Source organism: Hesperophylax consimilis, chromosome 16 (assembly GCF_061612785.1).
Source record: "Hesperophylax consimilis isolate HC1 chromosome 16, BYU_Hcon_1.0, whole genome shotgun sequence".
Taxonomy (NCBI): Eukaryota; Metazoa; Arthropoda; class Insecta; order Trichoptera; family Limnephilidae; genus Hesperophylax; species Hesperophylax consimilis.
In genome coordinates, this window is record NC_142851.1 from 6483910 (window position 1) to 6505968 (window position 22059).

At 34.0% G+C, this 22059-nt stretch overlaps 1 protein-coding gene across 1 annotated transcript in view; it reads left to right on the forward strand.

Annotated features, from left to right (window-relative positions):
• The first annotated feature begins 2920 nt into the window (after positions 1-2920).
• LOC149416601 (egl nine homolog 1-like) overlaps positions 2921-22059 on the forward strand; it is a 79949-nt gene continuing 60810 nt past the window's right edge. Inside the window, exons 1-3 of the mRNA XM_089640831.1 lie at positions 2921-3686; positions 7587-7706; positions 14590-14670. Coding sequence (XP_089496957.1) covers positions 2985-3686; positions 7587-7706; positions 14590-14670 — 903 coding nt within the window. The 5' untranslated portion in view covers positions 2921-2984. The remainder of the gene's footprint in view (positions 3687-7586; positions 7707-14589; positions 14671-22059) is intronic.

Genomic DNA, 22059 nt, shown 5'->3' on the forward strand with positions numbered 1-22059 from the left:
CAAACAATAGACTGCCCGGCGGTCTATTTGTTGCCAGACCGTGCTCTCTATAATTTTAATCAAAATTAATGCTATGAATGGTACTTGTTCTGAAGAGGTGTTTTAAATAATTACTTTTAAATAAGACTTAACACCGCTTCATAACAACCAGTACTCAAAAAAATGTATTGCCAATTTTATGACGACACCAAATGTTACGGGGGTTTGTCGGGCAGATATGTAATGCTTAGGGAATTCTCCCTAGTTCTTTTTCAGTTCAGTTCAGTGCCGATAAATCAGCGTTTATTGAAAAATATTTTTACATTTCCATACAAAAAAAAGCAACAATGTTAGTAGGCACCATAATTTACTTTGTATATTGTGTGTGGAAGGGTTTAGTTTTTCCTGTGGGGAAGATTTAACCCGGACATAAAGTCGGAAAAGTAAATGCTTCATATTACCTACCTCATTATGTGTAACCTGTTCTGGGCGAAAGGAAAGGTAAAATCAGAATCTTTCTTAAATCTTGAAAGTTTAAAATCAAGCGGTTAAAATTTTTATGCCTACCCCTCTAAGGACGAGTTTCACAGAATTTGAACAATTTATCAAAGTTTAAATTCATGTTCCATTATTATATCATCAAGGGCTAGTTGCTTCACAGTATTCGGATTGTAACAGAACTTGAATATGAACTTTCAATTTAACCTTCCAGCGGGCGCGTTGAGAAATTTCCATTGAGCGGGCGCTTGTCGTAAATTTTACGTCATCAAGTTTTCTCCATGTAAGTGGTGTTTTCTTTATACAAATGTTAGGGAATTTTTTTAAGGATATGAAGAATGATAATAGGCAGTACTTAAAAAAAAAAAATTGACTTTCTTAAAAAAAACGAAGCAACACTCTAAACATTTTAATATTTCAAAACAAAATTTGTTATCGACCTATATAGTCAGAATCAATATTCTCATCCTTACAATTGTTACAAACCACCTCAACTGAAGAATGGTTCTTGCATGTAAAGGACTGGCAACGGCAATACTTCATTGATGCTGAGGATCTTTTCTTATCCAGTGCACATAACCGACAAACACCGAGTTTTGGAAAGCTTATGTTTTCTTCTTCTGTCATCGGTTCAACTGCCCTACCGTAACTCACTTTGAGAAAAACATTTATATCTTGCGGTAAATGTTTGACATTTGATTTGACTCTAGCATAGCTCGAAGCTCGATGCTTACAACTAAGTGGAAAGAGTGGGGGAAGCGATAAGGCGCGTCTGTCGTAAATTTGACGACAGCGCGCCCGCTGGAAGGTTAATTTGATGAATTGTTCAAATTCTGTGAAACAACTTGTCTTAGTTTGGTAATAATGCAGAATATAAGACCATGGTTCAACTTCAAGGACAACTGCTAATGACCTTTCTTATGCTTAAGTGTTTGAAACAATGAATCCTGGGTTGCATATTGCTGTAACACAAATTAACATTTTGTTCAGGTTATTAATTCAGTATGTTTGTCAACATTTGCAGGCTGTCGCCCGCAAAATAGCTGTTCTCCAAGTTTGCATTTTCACGTGATCCAGGCTTGGTAAAAGTACGACTAAAGGTAGAGTTCCGAACACAGAGTCTATGACAACAGTGATGTTGCATTAGTGTCGCTGCGACAGAGCGACGGTATTATGCGCTATACAAATTTACAGGAGCTTATAAGAACACAGCGGTACTGACGCAGTCAGATACAGCGCTTCAGTATCATTGTGTTTGTATAAGCTACTGAATATTTGTGTAGTGCATAATGTTGTCGCAGCAACACTAATTCAGCATCATTTCGCCATAGAGTTTGCTCTGAAATCTATCTTAATAAGAACTTTGGCATATAAAGAATAAAGTACAAAGTTAAAACTGCTCTCACAAGTATATTTTTATTTTGTTCCCTAAGGTAAAAAAAAATTTTCATCGTTGTTCAGATTCTGTCTGTTCCTGCGGAAGAGTAAGTTAGCTATTTATTTGTAAAGGTAATGTATACAAATTAATCAATTGAAGGATATAGAAAGAAATAGTCCATATCAGTAAAGAGAAAAGGTTAAAAATTTATATTATGTATATCTATCCCTCAGACAAATTTTATAATTGACTAGCTGACGTGTACCCGAGGTTGCTGGGGGTTATCCTTAGGAGATAGACAATTACTGTGAACTTTTCTTAAAGCCCTTTTTAAGATATACAATTTGGTAGTACTTTATTTTTGTTTAGTTTAACCAGCGCTCTAAAGTAAGCGCGAAAACATTTGTTTGGCGACTTGTTTATAAAACATCGACTTCTCTCTACTTTCTATCAATAAAATTTGCATATCACATAAATATAAACCTTTCAGAATAAATACTCTAAATGATAGTGAAAATCCGTTGCGTAGTTTAGAAGAACTAAGCACACAAATAGACAGACGCGTGTTTTATACTATTTAGAGACAGTTTTATACTATTTAGAGATTCTGTATGTATTACAATAATTATTCATGTTTTTGAAGGGACTGTAGTATTTATATCCTGAATGGCTAAAGATTTTAGAAATCATGCACTGTTTACTAATGCAACCACGCAGCCCCCCAATCTGAACCTCAAAAGTAAATATAATAATATATCGACGATTACAGAATTTTACACTTTTCTCTTTCAACTTTACTGAGTACGAAAACGTTTTAAATTTGCCGCGTTATCGAGTTTGACATCCTTAAATGGCTTCGTACCTGCCCGTTTTCCTGCCAGCGTTCTTTATTAATTTAAACCTTAATCTAACGGATTTATACATAATAAATGATGCAAAAATTATTTTAATTTTTTTTTTAATTTTTCCTTTACTTTTTATGACATTGTCTCGTAATAAAATCAGAAAAGTAATATGTAAATAAGTGTTACGTTTGAATTTGAAGTAGATTTCAGATATGGCCGGTCTGCTAAGTTTTTTGTGCCTTGCTTGTCAAACTTCGAATTGTGTTGTACATCGGGAAGGCAGAATGAATTCGGCAGCCGGGGCCGCGTGTGAGGTTTGCGGTATCAGTAATAAACTTCTCCGCTGTTCGCGTTGTAAATTAACTTTTTATTGTAGTCAAGAACATCAAAAATTAGATTGGAAAAGGCATAAGGCCGAGTGTAAAAAAGTTATCAAAGAAAAAAATGTTCCTTCCGCTCTTCGGAATTTTCGCGATAATAAGACGGACGAAGTGTCATTTCGGGAGTTAAACGCCAGTAATAATACAATAGTATTTGAAGGATCTGCCGAGACAGAAATATTAAGTTCTAGTGCGGAGGTTTTAACCTCTTATGATTTCAAACTCAAGTCCGACAGACCAAACCCCGAGCCTAGTGAAATTTCTTCGAAGGACGTCACCTGTGCCAATACGTCTGTGAATAATACAAAAACAATCATGCCTATGCCGGGGGAGAGTGTTCTTCCAGCGAATAGGCATGCCTTTAAGGAATATCCCGAGATTTCTTTAAATGGAGAATATAGCTCTGGCCAGCCCCCGTTCTTGCACAACAAAAACAATTTCGGTGTAGAAGATGAAAATACGGAAGCGTTGGAAGAAATATGTAGGAGTGTGATAAGAGACATGAATACTTACGGGCTGTGTGTGTTGGACAACTTCCTGGGTTGTGATAAGGGATACGAAGTTCTACACGAAGTCCTGGACATGTATTCCGCAGGAGTGTTTAAGGTTAGGAAAACTTTCCCCATCATTGTTTACCTTTTACGACCTGCTAATATAATCTTTGGATTTATTTCATGTACTTGTAAATTGTAAAATTTTATTCTCTGTTCTAACAACTAACGAATTTATTACGTAATTGTTTACAAACACTTGTAGGAGTTTCTATTTATTGATTGATTTTCTCATTTGCATAGTTGAAGAGCTATAGCTGAATAACGAGATGACTAACAATAATGGTATGTCATTGTAAATTTATTCAATCCTATTGCTTGATAGTTGTTGATAAAAGTGATTTTAGTACTGATCCAGTTTTGAAAACAAATTTGAACTTCAATATGTTTTATATTGAAAAATGAATGTTTGCTGTTTTGAGATTAAAATTGTCTAAAGAGTTTCAAACTGGTCATATAATATCCAATCAAGAATTTTATAAAACTTTTAGACGAAACTAGTATTGTTTCTAATAATTGCTGTCCCTAATTAACACTAATTGATTGCCTTCCACTTATAATTTATATTTGCTTTGCTTTTCAGTTGATAAGATGCTTATCTTCTGTACTGAATTCTTCAAACGAAAATTTACAATATTCTCGAGTGCTTATGTAGGTACCTGGAAAAGAAGATAAAGTTTATAACATAAAAGTCAATAAACTGCTTTCATTCTTAATTTCCATAATTATTTATCTTGCCCCCTTTGACAGTAACTGACATTTTATATGACATTAATCCCCTCAGAATCTGTTCACATTGGTATCCTAGCTATTTATTTTGCAGAAATCTTTTGTATTTGGTTTTTTAGCTAAAACACTGATGCATGAATTAATTTTATATTTAATAATTTCACTAAAACATTTTAATGCATAGTTTTTTGTTTAGTCAATAGCAGGTACTCTTTAAATTTTACCTTAAAATAAATTATTATTTTCATGAAAAAATATATATATATATATATTATTTATGTATGTGTTTTTTTTCAATATACAAAGCCCAAGTAGTAAGCGCTGTGAGATTCAAATACTTCCGAACTGCATTACATCCACTGGACCATAAATAAACCACTCACTAGATCGATATCTTCGGGCTTTTTGTATGAAACAAATTCATCCTAAAAACCATAGATAGTACAATTCTCATTCGGAGCCTACTTATTATATTATACACCAGGGGTTCCCAACCCCGTGCCCGCGGGCGCCATGGTGCCCGCGGAACGATTTGTATGTGCCCGCCACTATTCGACAGTGTAATAATTTTTTCATGAACATTAATTAAAAATATGAAATATTTTTATTTATTTGTTATAGTTTTAATTTTTTGAGTGCCTAGGTTTATTAAATACGTTTGTATGTTTGCAATATTGTATGTATGAGTGGTTCTTTTGCTGACAGTACTCGTCGCAACCTGTCTAGCGGCGAGCCAGACTGCACTCTTCACGTTAGCCTGGAACGGAGAGTTCTATTTGCACATCACTCCTTTTACACGCAGAAAACCTTAAGTGAACGAACGCCACGAACTGAGCCGATGAACACCGAAGGCGCCAAAACACATGGCACATGACTCTGCCAGCTCTGTCTGTCAGTGAAAGCAATAAGCATGGCCCCGACTGCCAAACTGACAGTAGTCACATGCTCGTACCGTCCCGATCGGTTCGGCGATCATCGGCTCACTTCGGGTTTTCGGCGTGTACAAGGAGTGATGTGCAAATAGCATTCCCCGCCTGGAACCGCATTGTTGTCATTTTGATTGCGATTGCTGCCCCGCGTTTGTCGATTAAGAATAGGTGGTGCCCGCCACCCTACCGATATTTTAGAATGTGCTCTAGAGTATAAAAAGGCTGGGAACCCCTGCTATTATACAACAATGAAAAACTTTGAAAGTTTATTCCATAGACTTTCAGAGTTTTCTATTGCTGGATATAGTTTAGCAATCATATGTCGTCACAATCTTTCGGTTCCAATTTTCGATCAGAGTTATACCCCCCTGCGTTGGACTATTGACTTCTGCATTGAACTTTGAATAATTCCAATTCAAATTAAACCAATTCAACTTTAGTTCTCTAACAGCTCTTTCTGATATTAATTGACCCTTTAGCTTGAATCTTATTGGTACCTACTTATCAATTTTAGGTACCTACCCACTGTTTTATTGTTTCTGTCAATTTTTTTTGTGGCATTGCAATACAAAAAATCTATGGATTTAACAAATAGTTCATTCATTTGTTCTTCCTGTAAAGTTTAGTGTGTCAAGCTGTACAGGTTCACAATATTGTGTAAATGTTGTGAGGTTTTACCATGATGTAACTTCACTGGGTTTTACTTAAACTAAAAATGTAACAATATTGTTTGGTCACAAATCATATATTTATTACAAGTTTATGATCTAAGGACGGGTTGTTTGGGAGAATTTGAACAATTCATCAAATTTCAACGTTCATTTTCGCGTTCTGTGAAAGTCCTATTCAAATTCTGTTATTATATCATTGTAGGCTAGTTACTTGAAAAAACTGAAATAAAAACAGAACTTGAAAAAATCTTTCACAGAACTTGAAAATGAACGTTGAAATTTGACGAATTGTTCAAATTCTCCGAAACAACCCGTCCTAAATGTTTTGCTTTTGAATTATTATTGGTTTTGAGATATTAGTAAATATTGTAGTAAGTTTATATAATTGTGAGTACTTGTTATTGCTGTGATAATTATAATTGCTTATTTTGCTATTGTCTGCGGTATTTGAATGTTGTGATTTACAAACAGCACTAGCACTACTGGAAATAGAAACCAACATTTTTGCCAAATAGAAATCATTTCAACCACTGCGGAAGGTAAATTTCATTATTGTATTTTATACGCCCTGCCATTAATGTTAAAGTAGTTTGTTATCACTACTAAACAAATCAGAAAGATATTTATTTATATTGTATTCCGTCAAATAGTGGAAAGTTTTTTGTAATTGTATTTAGTTAATTAGATTTATCTATTTTTTTCATTTAAATATTATCTATTCATATCTGTAAAATACCAATGGTTGACATCATTATTTATATTATTTCTCAGTTTGAAATCTTTCAAAGTGCTGCACGTAACGACAATATATTATTTTATATTTAAAATAAACTTAGAATTAAATAACTTTAGTCCGCCTCAGCACTAGACTCCCTAGGGAGGGGGATTAAGAAATATTTTATTTTTATCGCTATATTTTAACTGTACAGTGTAATGTAATTTTATATAGTCCCTAAAATTATAATTATATCTTCGGAATAGAAAAAATAAACTTAACATTTATACATTTACTTAACTGGTAGGTGGTACACAGAATCGCTGGCTACATTAACATTTCTAATAATGAAATGCAACAATACTTTTCACTATTTAATTAAAATATTTCAAAAGCTGATATAATATTTCCAGAGGGTGTGTTAAAAAAAATCTACTTTATTAATTAATTACTAATAAGTACATGTTATAATTAATACTTAATCAATTACTACTAATAGTTTCACATAATCAAAAGTTGCGTAAAATTCGATCCCTGATTGTGTTAGGTTTATTTATCTAGTAGTTGTTTCATTTGTGAATTGAAAGCTTTATTTTTTTTTAATTTTGATTATACCTATATGGAAGGGCATTCGAAAATGTGTACGAAATTTATATGAAGATGTGGTTGATGCTTTTGCAAGACTTCTCTTGCTATCTCAGCTCTTATGTTTCCTCCATCTTACAATACTGGTCTTTTGAAGATCTGGATCAATTTTTATATTTTTCAACCAATATTCAAATCTAAATTTTGAAGTTTCCGACTGTCGAGATTCGAATTTACAATTTTATTCTACTTCGATCCTCAAGTGTAGATTATTTGTACTGCTTGCTTGAGATTTGAATTTACCGGTGTTTACTGTTTGTCCGCAGGATGGCCAGCTGGTGAACAGCGCGCGGCGGAGTGACCTGAAGACTATCCGAGGAGATCAGATCACGTGGATAGATGGCAAGGAGCCTAAGTGCGCCCACATAGGACAATTAATTAGCCAAGTAAGTGTGCTTTTTGGTTTCATCACAAAACAGAACATTGAAGATAAAAATCAAACAAATAACAAACTAGTCTATTCATTTATTATGTTCTGTTTTATCCGGTTACTGTTGTTTTTAAAAAAAATTAAATTAACCCACTTTCCGACATCTGATCGAGCTGACTCGTTGTCGTTGACAATTTATTCCATCAACTTTTGGTGGCCCTCATCAAAACCTCCTAGATCATAAGGCTGGGACACTGAATCAAATCAGCCTCCTAACTTATATGAGAACCTCCAAAAAATTTATTTTTTTAAATTAATTAAAACTTTGGAAGATGTTTTAATAAATAAGAATAAATTGAAACGAAATTTTATTTAAATCCCATACAAGTTAGGAGGCTGCTTTGAATGAGTGTCCCGGCCTTGTGATCTAGGAGGTTTTGCCCTCACGCATTCAAGCATTTTTAGAAGACATTGTTTATTCAAAAATGGTATTACAACAAAATCATAAGCCGCTCATCTCATTAGGGAACTCCTGTGTCAAGATGTGCAGCCTCACAATTATAGTAAATAACAACAACAAAACATACATATGAACTCAACATAATATTGAGATCACGAACCTACGAAATTATTTCAAAAACAAACACTACAGTTATTAAACTAAAATTACAGCTGGGCTGTAATTAAATAAATATTAGAAAATTAAGTACACAATAATAAGAAAATAATTATTGGTAAATAATATTATGTACATGTGTACATAAATTAAGTAGATGATATTATAATAATAATAAGTAGATGATATTATAATAATAATAAGTAAATTAAGTACTTATTAATAAGTTAATAATAATAAATAAGTATAGCATGTAAGTGAAATATGACATAAGTGACAACATGGGTAATCCAAAATCAGCACTCTCAGATAGTAAAGAATATTTGACCATTTTCTTGAATATATTTAACGTACCTATAGTTTTTGTTTTTTCACTAAGCACATCATAAGGAAACGGAGCTATACTAGAAAAACTGCTTTGTCCGAAGGATGTTCTGGTATTCACCGGCTGATATATTAAAGAAGAACCCATTCTAGTGCTGTGCAATAGTTGTGATCTTTGGCAGTAACAATGTTGTTGAAAAATTTACAGAATCTAAATAATACAAAAAAAAAATTCTTGTACTTACATTATTTTTAAAATTTATATTTGTGCAACATTTAAATGCTCTAGGGTAGTCTTGTGACAAGAACCCCGGCAGACAAAATTATAAGAAAGCATTGATTGAACAAGAGCATAATATACAGTGTTAAGTGTAACTATGCATTGATTAAACAAGAGCATAATGTACAGTTTTAAGAGTGTAGCTATGCATTGATTAAGCAAGAGCATAATGTACAGTTATAAGTGTAACTATGCATTGATTGAACAAGAGCATTATTTACAGTTTTAAGTGTAACTATGTCCAATATATTTCTTAGTCTTGAAGATGAAGGCTAGCTTTCTTATATTGTTTTTTAGTATAGTAATATGCAGAGACGTGCAAAATGGGTACCCAAAACCATTTGAAATGCAAAATGGAAATGGGTCAAAACTTTTCCATTTGAAAATGCAAAATGGTTTCTCAGGTCAAACAAATAAAATAATTACAGAAGTTTTAAACAATTTTGCCATTTAATAATGGACATCAATGTAGAACAAACATATTACATGATAGTAAATCCAAAAACACCACGACTACAGATTATGAAACCACAAAAAATTTGCGCGGGACTAATGTTGCCAACGTAAAAACATAGAAACTGCTATCTAACATTTAATATTACAGCGTCATGGCCATGTTCAGTATTTGAATCAGTATTTTTTGTAATGGTATCACTCAATTGCCAGGGCTCCTTCCAGGTAGCAACTTGACAAATGTAAATTATCTCTCATAGCGAGGTTGAGGACCGACTGATATTTGGGGCTTATGAAAAAAAAGAGTGGAGACAGTAGGAAGAATGTTGGAAAAAAGCATTTAAAATGGAAAATGCATTGAGAAAAGCATTTAAAATGCAAAATGGTTTTTAGAAAAGCATTTAAAATGCAAAATGGAGAATACCCATTTTGCATTTTGCATTTGAAATGGATTTATTTGAAATAAAGCACATCTCTGGTAATATGATTGTTCCATTTAAGATTTCAATCTATAATTAATTTTAAGGCAAGATATTTGATCTACTCTCTCCAAAGGTTGACAATTACACTCCTGCACTTAACAATGTGTTTTTAAGGAATGGTCCAAAGATGGCTATTTATTTCATTTTATTAATACAAAGTTATTTATTTTTTACTTGTTCTGTCATGTAGAATCACCTCCCGAAGTTTGTGCACTTTACCTCCGAACACCCTTTATTGCCTAAATAATACATACACTATGATAGGTTAGGTTTGTTTTTTTTTCTATTTATTTGCAGTGGAATTCCATTAATTGTGATATGTTTTTAATTAATAACACCAAGTACCTATACCTATTCAACTTTTAATTAATAACACCAGGTACCTATACCTATACAACTTTTAAACATTTTTTTCATATTTTTTAATGTATCGCTTTCATCATATTTCGCGACATCTTCAAAGTGCTTCTGTCAAAATATTAGTTTAAAATTATTCAATATTAGATAGTTATAGAATAAAACTAGAATTGCCTTCTTTTCAAATTTGAATGGAAACAAATGTTCCATTTATCCCAATGGCCCAGCAGTCTGTCTCACTTACACTCGCCTATTATCGTAGATCTCCATCCCATTTGATTTTCTTAAACTCAGTTTTGTATTAAGAAATTTAAGCCTCGATTGGGTATATATTTGGATCACGAAACATGCACACAAGGCATTTCTTGTGTTATTCTATGGTTCTGGTAATAACAAAACAAGTGGAAAAAGGTTACACTTCGTATTATTTTTTAAATAAATTATAGCTAAAAAATTAATTACTTTATTCACGCCACTTCAATACAAAGTATTTGGGATTTCGATATAAATCTTTCATTGCGAAGTTAATAATTTAATAAATTAATTTCTTGTTTTGTTTGAAAAAGTATTCGTCTTCAGGCCCTGTGGACGGATTCTTATTCTAAGGAAATCTAACAGGTCTTAACATGATAATTGAATGCTACTGATAAAACTATTTAATGGTACCGACTATATTTTTTTCGTTTTTCTGAACAATGTAACTGAAAATAAATATAAATAGTTAATAATGCATAAAAAATATTTTCAAAGATGTAAATTTTTTGGCCAACTGAAATTAATCAATGGATTTTAATTTTATTTTTCTCATTAAAAATGTGTGGGAGGCGGTCATGGGTACCGCCCCCGGGAACCATTTATTGGATAATAATTATTTATTAATTTTCGGGAAATAGAAAGTTTACATTTATTACAGTTTGTACTATATAGCCAAAAAAAAACAATTATAGATTTCTTCCTTGTGACTTTACCTCTACTGAGACAGCATAATAAGGAATAAGTAAATTAAATTTGTAAGAAAGGAATACGAATTCAAAGATTTATACAAAACAAAAGATTATATAAAACGAAAAATTACAAAACAATTCATTTATAGTCACGGAGAGAGGTTGTAGATATAAATCAAATCATAATAGAAATATAAACAATAGAGACATAACATTATTCACAAACCATCAGAGAAATGTTCTTTTATGGACCTCTTGTATTTGGTAAGTTCGCAATTGAAAAATATCCACCTTGGATAATGCGCTATTGTAATTATTGCATAGTCTGTTCAGGACAGAAGAGCGTGTTGAACGCGTAGGTACATTGAATTGAATCTTATTTAGCAACTCTGGGCGTTGAATATTATTGTTAACTACTTTATACAGGAATAGTGCATCCTTATGATGTCTTCGTACACTCAGTGAATCAATTTTAAAGTATGAAGCTGCCTCTGCATAATTATTAAATCTTAGAAATGACTTGTAACAAAGATATTTTAGGAAATGGTTTTGAATTGCTTCGATTTTGTTTATAATAATAATAATAATGGTTGTATTATTTGTATAGCGCCGTTTTAGTGAGAAAATCACCTCAAGGGCACAATAACCAATACCTCTGCCTTAGGTCACCCCAAGTGGTTCGCTTCGCTTGGTGTCTTAGCAGGGGTGCCCGGGTTCATGGGGGTGAGTTCTTGACAGCGGATGCATTTGCCCACCTACTGTGTGGCGGGCCGGATCGGCAGAGACTGTTTCCATACCTCAGATGTCTAGATCCAGATATCACGATTTAAGGATATTTAGTGAAATAATCCATCTGTTTTACACTCGATGAAGACAGAGAAAATGTCGGTTTTCTACAGTACCGTACTACTGCGTATTACATATTCACTTGGCTACTAAAACAAAAGATCATATCCATAGACATCCGAATTGTATCTGAACTTATTCATTATTATAAATATTTGATTTGTAAACCCTGAAGTTTATTCCAAGCCCTTTTCGCAGCCCCGTCATATTATGTCATTCATTACCAATGTATCGTTTATGGCACCAACCTATCGAAATCTATGCAGAATATATAAGGAAAAGTTTAGGTGATCTTTAAAAAAAAAACACCCTCATCAAAATTACGGAACATAATAATGGTGTTATTATGAAAAATCCGGCATTTTGAGATTGAATAACTTCGTTACATTGTCTTGGGACAACCGTCTTTATCCTTTGGGCAGATAATTAAAAACCAAAAAGGGTCTGAAGTAAACATAACTTAAGGCGATGCACCGCGACGTGCAACATTTGGAATCGCCAGCTTGCAATAACACTCCGTATGTAGATGGCGATAAGGTTTAAATTCCCGCTTGTCTTGGGACAACCGTCTTTATCCTTTGGGCAGATAATTAAAAACCAAAAAGGGTCTGAAGTAAACATAACTTAAGGCGATGCACCGCGACGTGCAACATTTGGAATCGCCAGCTTGCAATAACACTCCGTATGTAGATGGCGATAAGGTTTAAATTCCCGCTTAACACAAGCCTCCTGTTTTGATTTATGCAAGAAAAAACATCGCCAAAAAGTGTTTTTTAATTTTATTTTGTGAAGTTTAGGCACAAATATTTAGATGTTTTATGATCATTTTGTACAGAACTTAATTAACTACATTATACAATAAAAACACAACCGAAAAGGGGTAAGTAGGAGATTTTTAACTTTAAAGATGTTTTTATAGGCCTATTTTTTTCTGAGGTTATGAAAAGGCATATAAAAAATGCTCGATTATTTCAAAGGCCAAGATGTGTTGCTCTACTCGCAGTTTTTAAGGCCCCGTAGTAAGCGTTCAAAGATGGTTTGAAAGGTATAAATGTCAATACGAATGTTAGAGGGAGCGCGCTAATATTAAAAAAAACGATAATAATTAGGCGAAAATGGTGAAAATATTTAATAAAACACGACTTGTTTGACAGAGAGCAAAAATCTCTAGTCAAATGCTTTAGTTAAATTTAAAGATTCACTGTGAATTTATGCATATAAAATATTAAATAACAGAAAAAAACTTGTTTTTCATAATTTTCGGAGCTTAGCGATTTTTTCTATCGAGAGAATTTCATGTAATTAACGTTTCGGTATGACAAATGTTTAGATATATTATTATTATTTTAAAAATAAATTTTAAAGTTGGAGATTTTCACGGCCAAAAGTATTATAGTGATTTACAATGCTGTCCGAAACGTTGGCTAAAGAAGGGGTAGCGAAACACACTGCATACCCCTAAAACAAATCACTATAATAACTTTAAAAAGAGTTGACGAGAAACTTGTTATAAATGCTGTGCATTTACTTGTTTTTTTTTTATATTTACTCCACACAGGAGGCCCTGAAGAAAATAATTTCCCTCAGGGCCTATGTCATCTTTGGGGATGCTGTGTGGAGGGTCTTTTTGTGGAGAGGAAGGAGTGAACATGGGTCTTGAAGAGTCCCATGTTGTAGGAGGGAGGAAACACAGAGGCCGGCAGTTCGTTCCACAGCCGAGCTGTTGAACTTAAGAACGAATCGTAGAAGCGACCCGTTCTCATGTGACAAGTGTCAACTGTGTACAGATGTTGGGCGCGCGTTTGGCGTGTATCCCGACTATGCACCGGTGCCGAAGGGATCAATGACGCTAGTTCCTCAGAGCATCTTCCATTGTAATACCGATAGAACAAGGACAGCATACCTACCTGACGCCTGTGCTCTAAAGATTGCAGTCCGCTTGTTAAGATTGGGGAATCTATCAAACGGACCGCCCGTTTCTGCACAGAGTCAAGGGTTTTTTTCAGGTATTTAGGGGCTCCAGACCAGAGATGGCTGCCAAATTCGACCGTAGGGCGCACTTGCGATTTGTACAGGGTGAGCAGTTGTGTACTATTAAAGTATCTGCGGGCCCTGTACAGTACGCCCAGCTTCTGAGAGGCCAACTTGTTGTAAATCATAAATGTGCCTCCCTATATAATAATACTTTTTGGTGAAAATCACCTCAAAGATGCGAAAAAAATACAAAATTATATTATAGTATTGGTAATGTGTGGTATTGCTAGGACATAAACATTACAAAATAATAAATTTTAGGCTATTGCCAGGATACGGAAATTACAAAATAATACGCTTCATGCTATTGCCAGCATATGAAAATTACAAAATAATACGTTTCATGGTATTGCCAGGATATGAAAATTATAAAATAATACATTTTATGGTATTGCCAGGATATGAAAATTATAAAATAATACATTTCATGGTATTGCCACGATATGAAAAATACAAAATAATACGTTTCATGGTTTTTGTTGCCAGTACTTGAAAATTTCAAAATTATAATACGTTTCACGGTATTGCCAAGACATGAAAATTAACAGTAGATTTTTTTGCAGGTTGACAATATCGTAATGAGGGCGAATAAAATGGTCAACAACGGCAAATTAGGCTCCTACACCATCAACGGCAGGACGAAGGTAAGTCTATTGAAATATGTATTTATATTTCGGAAATAAGTAACTATTATGTGTCGGTACATCCTGTGTAATGGATCATAATGTAGTTATAATAATAATAATTGGATGACTTGTATAGCGCCGTTTTTGTGCAAAATCACCTCAAGGGCGTTGTACAAACTTATAATACATTTCTACAGTGATCTATGTTATTACTTAACTATTTATGGAGAAAATATACAGTACAATACTTACCTGGTAGGTAACTTGAGATTAACACTTAATCAACATTAACTAATTGTTTATTGGTGAAATTTAGATACAGGATTTAGGACTTAATTGAAAAATTGAATATAACTGGACTTTCTCTTGGTATATTTAATTTAAGGGTACGACAGCTTAAAAAGGTAAGTTTTTAGTTTAGGCCTGCATTCTGTTGGACTTGTTATGAATCTTAGTTCCGGAGGGAGTTTATTCCAAGCCTTTGGCCCAGATACTCCGAAAGCGCGATCACCAAACTTAGTATTTGGCTTGCGCTATTAGATATATTGCGCTATTATATACACCGTGGCTTGGCATTATTATTTTTTTTATTATAGCGACTATTTAAACAATGTACATACAAAATGTTATATTAAATATATGTATAGTAAATTGTGCTGTGCTGAGGAGAACTAAAGTTATTCATTTCCGTTTTTAATATTTTTTAAGAGTTTTTTTTCATTATTCTCTTTCAGCCAGATTTCTTTATTCTTGATTTGTAATCGTTCAAATTTTCTATTCGCCTTATCAAGGATATTGTGGAGTTTCATCGCAAAATAAATATAATTTCTACGTCCGAATGTGGTTTTATGACCTGGAATATTTTTATCTATTGTGAATGACCTAGTTTGATGAATATGCGGTATTGTAGAGGATTTATATTGTTGAATAGTATATTTTTAGCATATATTTATTGTACATTTGGTACATCAAAACTATTGAAAATTTCAATCGAATGCGTTCTTATGGGTACTTTCAGTATGGTCTTTATGATTCATTTTTGATTTGTGTTCAGGTTATGTATATACTTAGATACAGCAGATCCCCATCCTATAATTCCTTATTGAATACGAGAATGACATAAAGCGTAATAGTTTTTTTTTCATGTTTTTTTTTATTTGCCACATTTCTTAGATTTTTAAAGAAATAATAATAACATTTGGCTTATTTATATAGCGCCATTTTCGTGAAAAATCACCTCAAGGGCGCTGTATATAAGTTTTGTTTTTCCGTGATAATTTTGATAGTAGATCTCATCTAAGATTTTCACCACTACCCCGAGATATTTTATGCTTTGTGAAATTATATGTAGGAACTTATTTTGTTCTTGTTCAAACCTGGGCCTCGATTCTCGACGAAATCATTCCACTCGGACAACGAGTGGTCCGACCCACTCGTTCGAATGGAACGACGTTTGGCGTGTGTAAATGTGTACCTCGGACGAGACTCAAGAATTAGAATGTCGACCAATGTATGTAGTTTCGACGGCGATTGCGAGCGGCCTGGATTAGAGAATCGATAATCAGTAATTTTACATTATTTGATTCCATATAAATAATGAAAATTATTAAAAATATAAAATGATAACGGTTAAATACATATTAGTATAAAATATGAATAGTATCGAAACATTCAGAATAGAAACATTGCTTGAAATGGCTTTTGCCGTGTTTGTTGACCAGATGTGAATAGCCGGGTACTTCACCACCATCCTCTTCCCCATCTCCTTCCCATCCCCACCACCTTCAGCCTTACAACATACCCCAATCGGGGATGCCATAGTCCCACTGGCTCCAGACGGTTGGGAGCAGTTGGGATTATTGTGCGGTTTCATATACAGAAAGTACATATTTTTCCCGAACTGATTATTTGCATTTACACTTGTATCTATTTCATAGTTTTTAAGTAATTTCCAACTCGGTTTTCACATTTTTTTCTTCGTCTGTCGATCGTTCGATACATTGAATAAAGTAATTTTAGGTTCTTCATAGCGTATCATCCTATCTCGCCGCCTTTGATATTTATCTAGTCATTACATCGTGTCGAGTTCTGCAGATAAAGGCCTTCTGGTATTCGGCGAGCGTGATAATATTATAAAACTCTGATGGATGAATATCGGAGATCTTTTATTGGACGACAAATTATTACTAATCGATATTATTCACTCTGTCAAATAGCCTTATAACAAACAACAAACTACTATGCAAATGTAACGAGCCGGGAATCGAGGAATAGTGTCATTATTGTGACTTAACCTTTTGTGTTGTAAAGTATCGTTTATTTCTATATTATATTAAATAAATTTATAATATCTCATGCTTCTTTCTTATGCTTGATTTTATTATCTTCTGCTATTCCTTTCATCTCTCTTTTTTCTTTCCTTTGTATTATTTATCTCCTTTGTACTAATTACATATTTTTTTATTTGCTATTATAAGTGAGAAAATACTGGCTTCATTACACAGATTCGTAGGTACTAGTTTTTAACGTTATTTTATCGATATTATACATCATCATAATTTATTATATAAAGTTAATTGTCACGAGTGAATATATATTAATTTTGTTTCAATTGGCAAATTTTAAAATTATATAGAAGATTGGAGTCGAACTCAGACATAGAAGAGATGAGATGTAGAATGGAGGGGAGGCAATAGTTTCGTCTATTACGCATAACTCAAGTCTATTTACGTTTTACATACACGTGTACGGCCAGGCAAGTTAATCACACCTCTCTAAAGTAACACATGGATAAAAACAATTTGATTTATGTAGAAGATGGCACAAAAAATCTAATTAATTAATTCGAAACTGGTGAACTCAACCTTGCAACAGAACATTTTTTTTAATATAATATTATCACGCCTTCTCTTCGCGAATAAATTAGAGTATAATAATTTATTCGCTGTAATGCAACGGGTTTTTTTAGTTCTATCTAGCTGACGTGTTCCCGGCGTTCTAAGATGCATTTATTGTAAATGTAAACCTTCCGGAAGAATGAAGATGGAAGCCTTTCAGTAACTATTCTATATTACTCTATCTGTCACCAAACCTGTATCAAAAGTATTAAAGGTGTTTTACACACCTAGTGCACACCTATGGCACACCTAGTGTTTGCAAATCCCGCGGGATTGCGGGATAGAATTTTAAAATCTCGCGGGACGGGGGGGTGTAAGTTAGAAATCCCGTTGGATTTACGGAATTTTTATTAAGCGGCATTAAATTTAAATAATGCCAACATTTCATAAACAGTTTTATTATTCGCTGTCAGTTATCTTTGATATTAGTATATTTATGAAAAAAGACATTGAAAAGGTAACATCATAGTTAGTCATTTAAAAGGACTTTACGTGTCAGTCTTCTTTGGCACTAGTAATGTTATTAAAATGTATTGGAAAGGTACCATGGTATTTTAAGAAGACTTGTAAAAAATTGTCTTAAAAAATTTGACATGACTCTATAGTATTTTGAGATTAATCATCTTTGGTACTATTAATATTATTAAAAAAAGTGAAAACGTAACGTACTGTATTTTAAGTTTGTAAAAAACAGTGACGTCCTGTCACCCATAAATATACATTTGTGTACAAGGCCCAGAAGCGGAAAACCTTCTCTGTTTCCACACTAGTTGGAGAGACCGTCATCAAAAATATTTGTGCTAACTGTATCCATCTATTACCTCGCATCTTTTCTCAAAATGGGACATCTCTTTCCTCAAAATTGATACCCGGTTTGAAGTTTCCGCGTCATTTCAGCATATTTTGATATAAATTTAGTTTTATTTTTAATCCCGCAAATCCGCGGGATGAAATATTACTGAAATCCCGTGGGATAGCGGGATTACAAACCCTAAGCACAACCTATGCCGTTTAAGATCATTTATTGATTGAATAATAATGCGCAAGCGAGGGTCTGAATTACTGAATTGTGTAAACGTGGACAACCATAAACTACGGAGCAACACATCTTAGAAGAATGTTCCCTTCACCTGTTTCTCGGAAGGGCATATACGAGTATGTATACCGTCAACTGGTTAGATACTGGATAGGTTATATTACTTCACGACTTCGCCCGCGACTTGAGAGATGGAACAATTTATCATTTATTTGACTTTGTTAAATAAATGTGCAAACGTTAAATAGTGAAATATCGTTGCAAACAACTACTGCTGAAAACAGTTGAGTTGACCTAGAAATTGGAGACGGCAGATCGCTAACGTACAAACGACAGTTCAAGTCGAATAAACTAAGAACACTTAGCCGTTGTGAATTGTTGTCTGTTCGTTGGTGATCTGCAGTCGTGCTCGGGAACGATGACAAATTACCGACACTATCGATAAAACCTTTATCGATCCAACTAGACAACCAGGCAGCTCCCACTAATCTGAAGCCTGTAACAGTAATTCTCCTCAAATCGTCAGCCCAATTATGGTCGACTTTCGTTTTTTCACAACCTAAATATTAGGTTATTATTTAAAAGCGAGTGATATCAACTAACGTGCTACGAGTACATGTCGTACGTGAGTTTCAATGGTTTTACATTCTTTGATTAGAAACACGAGTTAATTTAGTATTTTCTTTGTTTTTCCCATTTAAAGTAAATATTTTAGTCCCGTCACAGAAATAGCGCGTTAGTTGAGTTCCCTTTCCACCGACACCTCTTCAATGATAAATCAAAACGTCGAAATGCCTCGTGGAGTCGTTTAGTCTTCATTGAATAAAAATCAGGTTTACGTCCATTGAAAGTGGTTTTTTTTTCTGTTTAAATTCGCCATTATGCATAGTCAGCATTAGATTTATTAGCATTGGAACGGAATTAATGACTTTGAACTTTAAAACATTAATTTATTTAAAAGATGTATGGTCTCTCTATAGTAAGAAATTATTATTGCCTGTAAACCCGAAAACCGTAATATCTCGTAATTTTTTTGCGCCTCTGGGCTTTATAAAAATCTTATTTTATTTTCATACCAGACATAACGTTTTTATGGATATCTATTGTATGTATTTGGCCTTTGGTGCTAATACAGTGTTGTTCAAACGTTATATATCTGTTTTGAAAACTAACGTACAATTTACATGTTATATTGTTGGATGAATAATAGTGCAAACTGCATTTCTGCAGCCCAGGGAAAAATGGTGGCACACACACTGTTTTCTTATTATTTGATTTAGGAACGTCGTATAAACTCGCGGTAAAAAACCGGCGAGCGCACCTCCCATTGGTCCGCTTGCATTTTGCCGCGAATGCGTTTGCTTTCCCCCTTTCCACGCCTCCCCCCTCGCCCTACGAGGTTTCTTGTCTACGTGACTAGTGGCATGACCCACAAACTGAACGGAGGACGACAACACACATCATGCTAAAGTATTAGTGTGTAGTGTTGTCTGTGTGGTGTGTGCTAGTCCAGAGAGGGACGGCAAGCAAACAAAGCGAACGCATAACTCACGCTTTATCTATGGTTTATCGGCGCTCTCCGTCTTTATCGTTCCCGCCGTTTCCCTTCGTCGGCGAACGAGAGAAAAGTCCGTACTTTGCCTGTTCCGTGCTTCGTACTCCGTATGACGTTTTCACGCGCGTTTCGGTGCATGCGCGAGTGAGATGGAGGATGCGGGGGCAACGGGCACGCAAAATGTATTTCAAATGGTGCGCACCTATTTATCGAAATATCGTTAAATCGAATTAGTATCGTTATTCTAGAATAAGTGATCTGTTTTCTGCGGTATTTGCGAATTATTTAGCTAGAACTGCGATTTTTCATGGATGTCCATATCCTTGTTGGAAAAACAAGGATTTCGAGTCCACATCACCTTTCTAACATGATGTTTGTCTTAGGCATTATTTTAAGTATGGTAACCAGCTATAACCGTTATTAGTTGCAATTTATAGTAAAAACCTTGACCGTTGCATAATCTTTGAGCCCGTTTGGAACGGGCCAATATTTTACCAGGAATTCTTGTATGGAAAACAGTGCTCATTCTATCAAAATTATTTACTAATTTATTACCTACTAGCTAATGTCTACCAAGCCCGGGTCATTATGTTAAAATGCAACGTTGTACACCAGCTGATTGGGTTACAGTAGGCACGACTATCCTAAAATAAACAAGTATATAACCATCGCACTGTTTCCCGCAGGGGTAGGCAGAAAGGACGGACCGCCAAACAACTCGGTTTTGGCACACACTCCTTGCTTCATTCATACTATCCTCATATACATACCCTGTTAATCTGACTCCTAAAATAACTTTATTTTAGCCATTTGTACATCAAAGTTTATTAATTGCATACATACATTTTACATTTTCTTTTGATTAATATGGCTCCTACAATCCAGTTCGAATCTAAAAATTGGCGCAGACTTCATGGTTTCCTTGCGGCGGATTATAATATTGCATCCACAGACATATGAATATTAATAGACTAGAAATTAAGGATGAGGGGTAAAATCAACTGTTGAAGAACGAAGAGGGTAAAGCTGACTGTGATTCGTCAATAAATCAATCTGATAGTATATAGGCATCTCGCCTTATAATATCACCATTTAGTTCTTAAAAGTAAAATCTGCTTTTGAATGAATAGACATTTTTACATGGGAGCGCAAATAACTCGCCACGTTATGAACAAATTTGCAAAGTCCAAATTCGGCAAAATAAAATTCTTCTATTTTCAGAGTCGAATATTTCGTTTATGTATTTAGTTAAGACACTTTTATAAATGTTCATAATTTACTTCCCAGCAACCAACCAGCTTTGTGTTTCACGTCCAGACGTGTCTCGATGTGATAGTATATGTTTCTACAACTGATCCATATTATACGATGTGAATATGCTTAAAATAAAGTAAAATAACGCTTATATATGAAATGTAATACGACAATTGGGTTTATTCTCTTTTTCACATCTATTTTTACAAGTTTTCATAGTACAAGTCACCATTTTGCCGTGTTATTTCGTAAAATGAACCGATGATGCCTCGACCATAGTTCGCACAAGAATGATGACGTCACGTTTTCTAAATTCACTTGAGGCCATAAGCGAGCACAGCCGGCTCCAATGGAACCGGTATGGGGAGTGGGGAATAATACGCTTTTAATCACTTAGGGCAGGTCTACTAATATTCATATGTCTATGATTGCATCCCTTTGTATAGTAAACTATTTTGTGTATTGGCTTTGTCCCTTTTTGATAGCCTAATTTCACCGCACGTTCTTGTGTTATGTCTGTTAATGCCCTTGTTTATATTTTATATTTTTAGTGTATAAATTGGTTATTTTTTTTATTTTATGTACAAATATTATCGTTATTATTTATGCTACCGGCCAATGTCTATTATAATAGAACTCGGGATTTATATTGTATAGAAACCAAT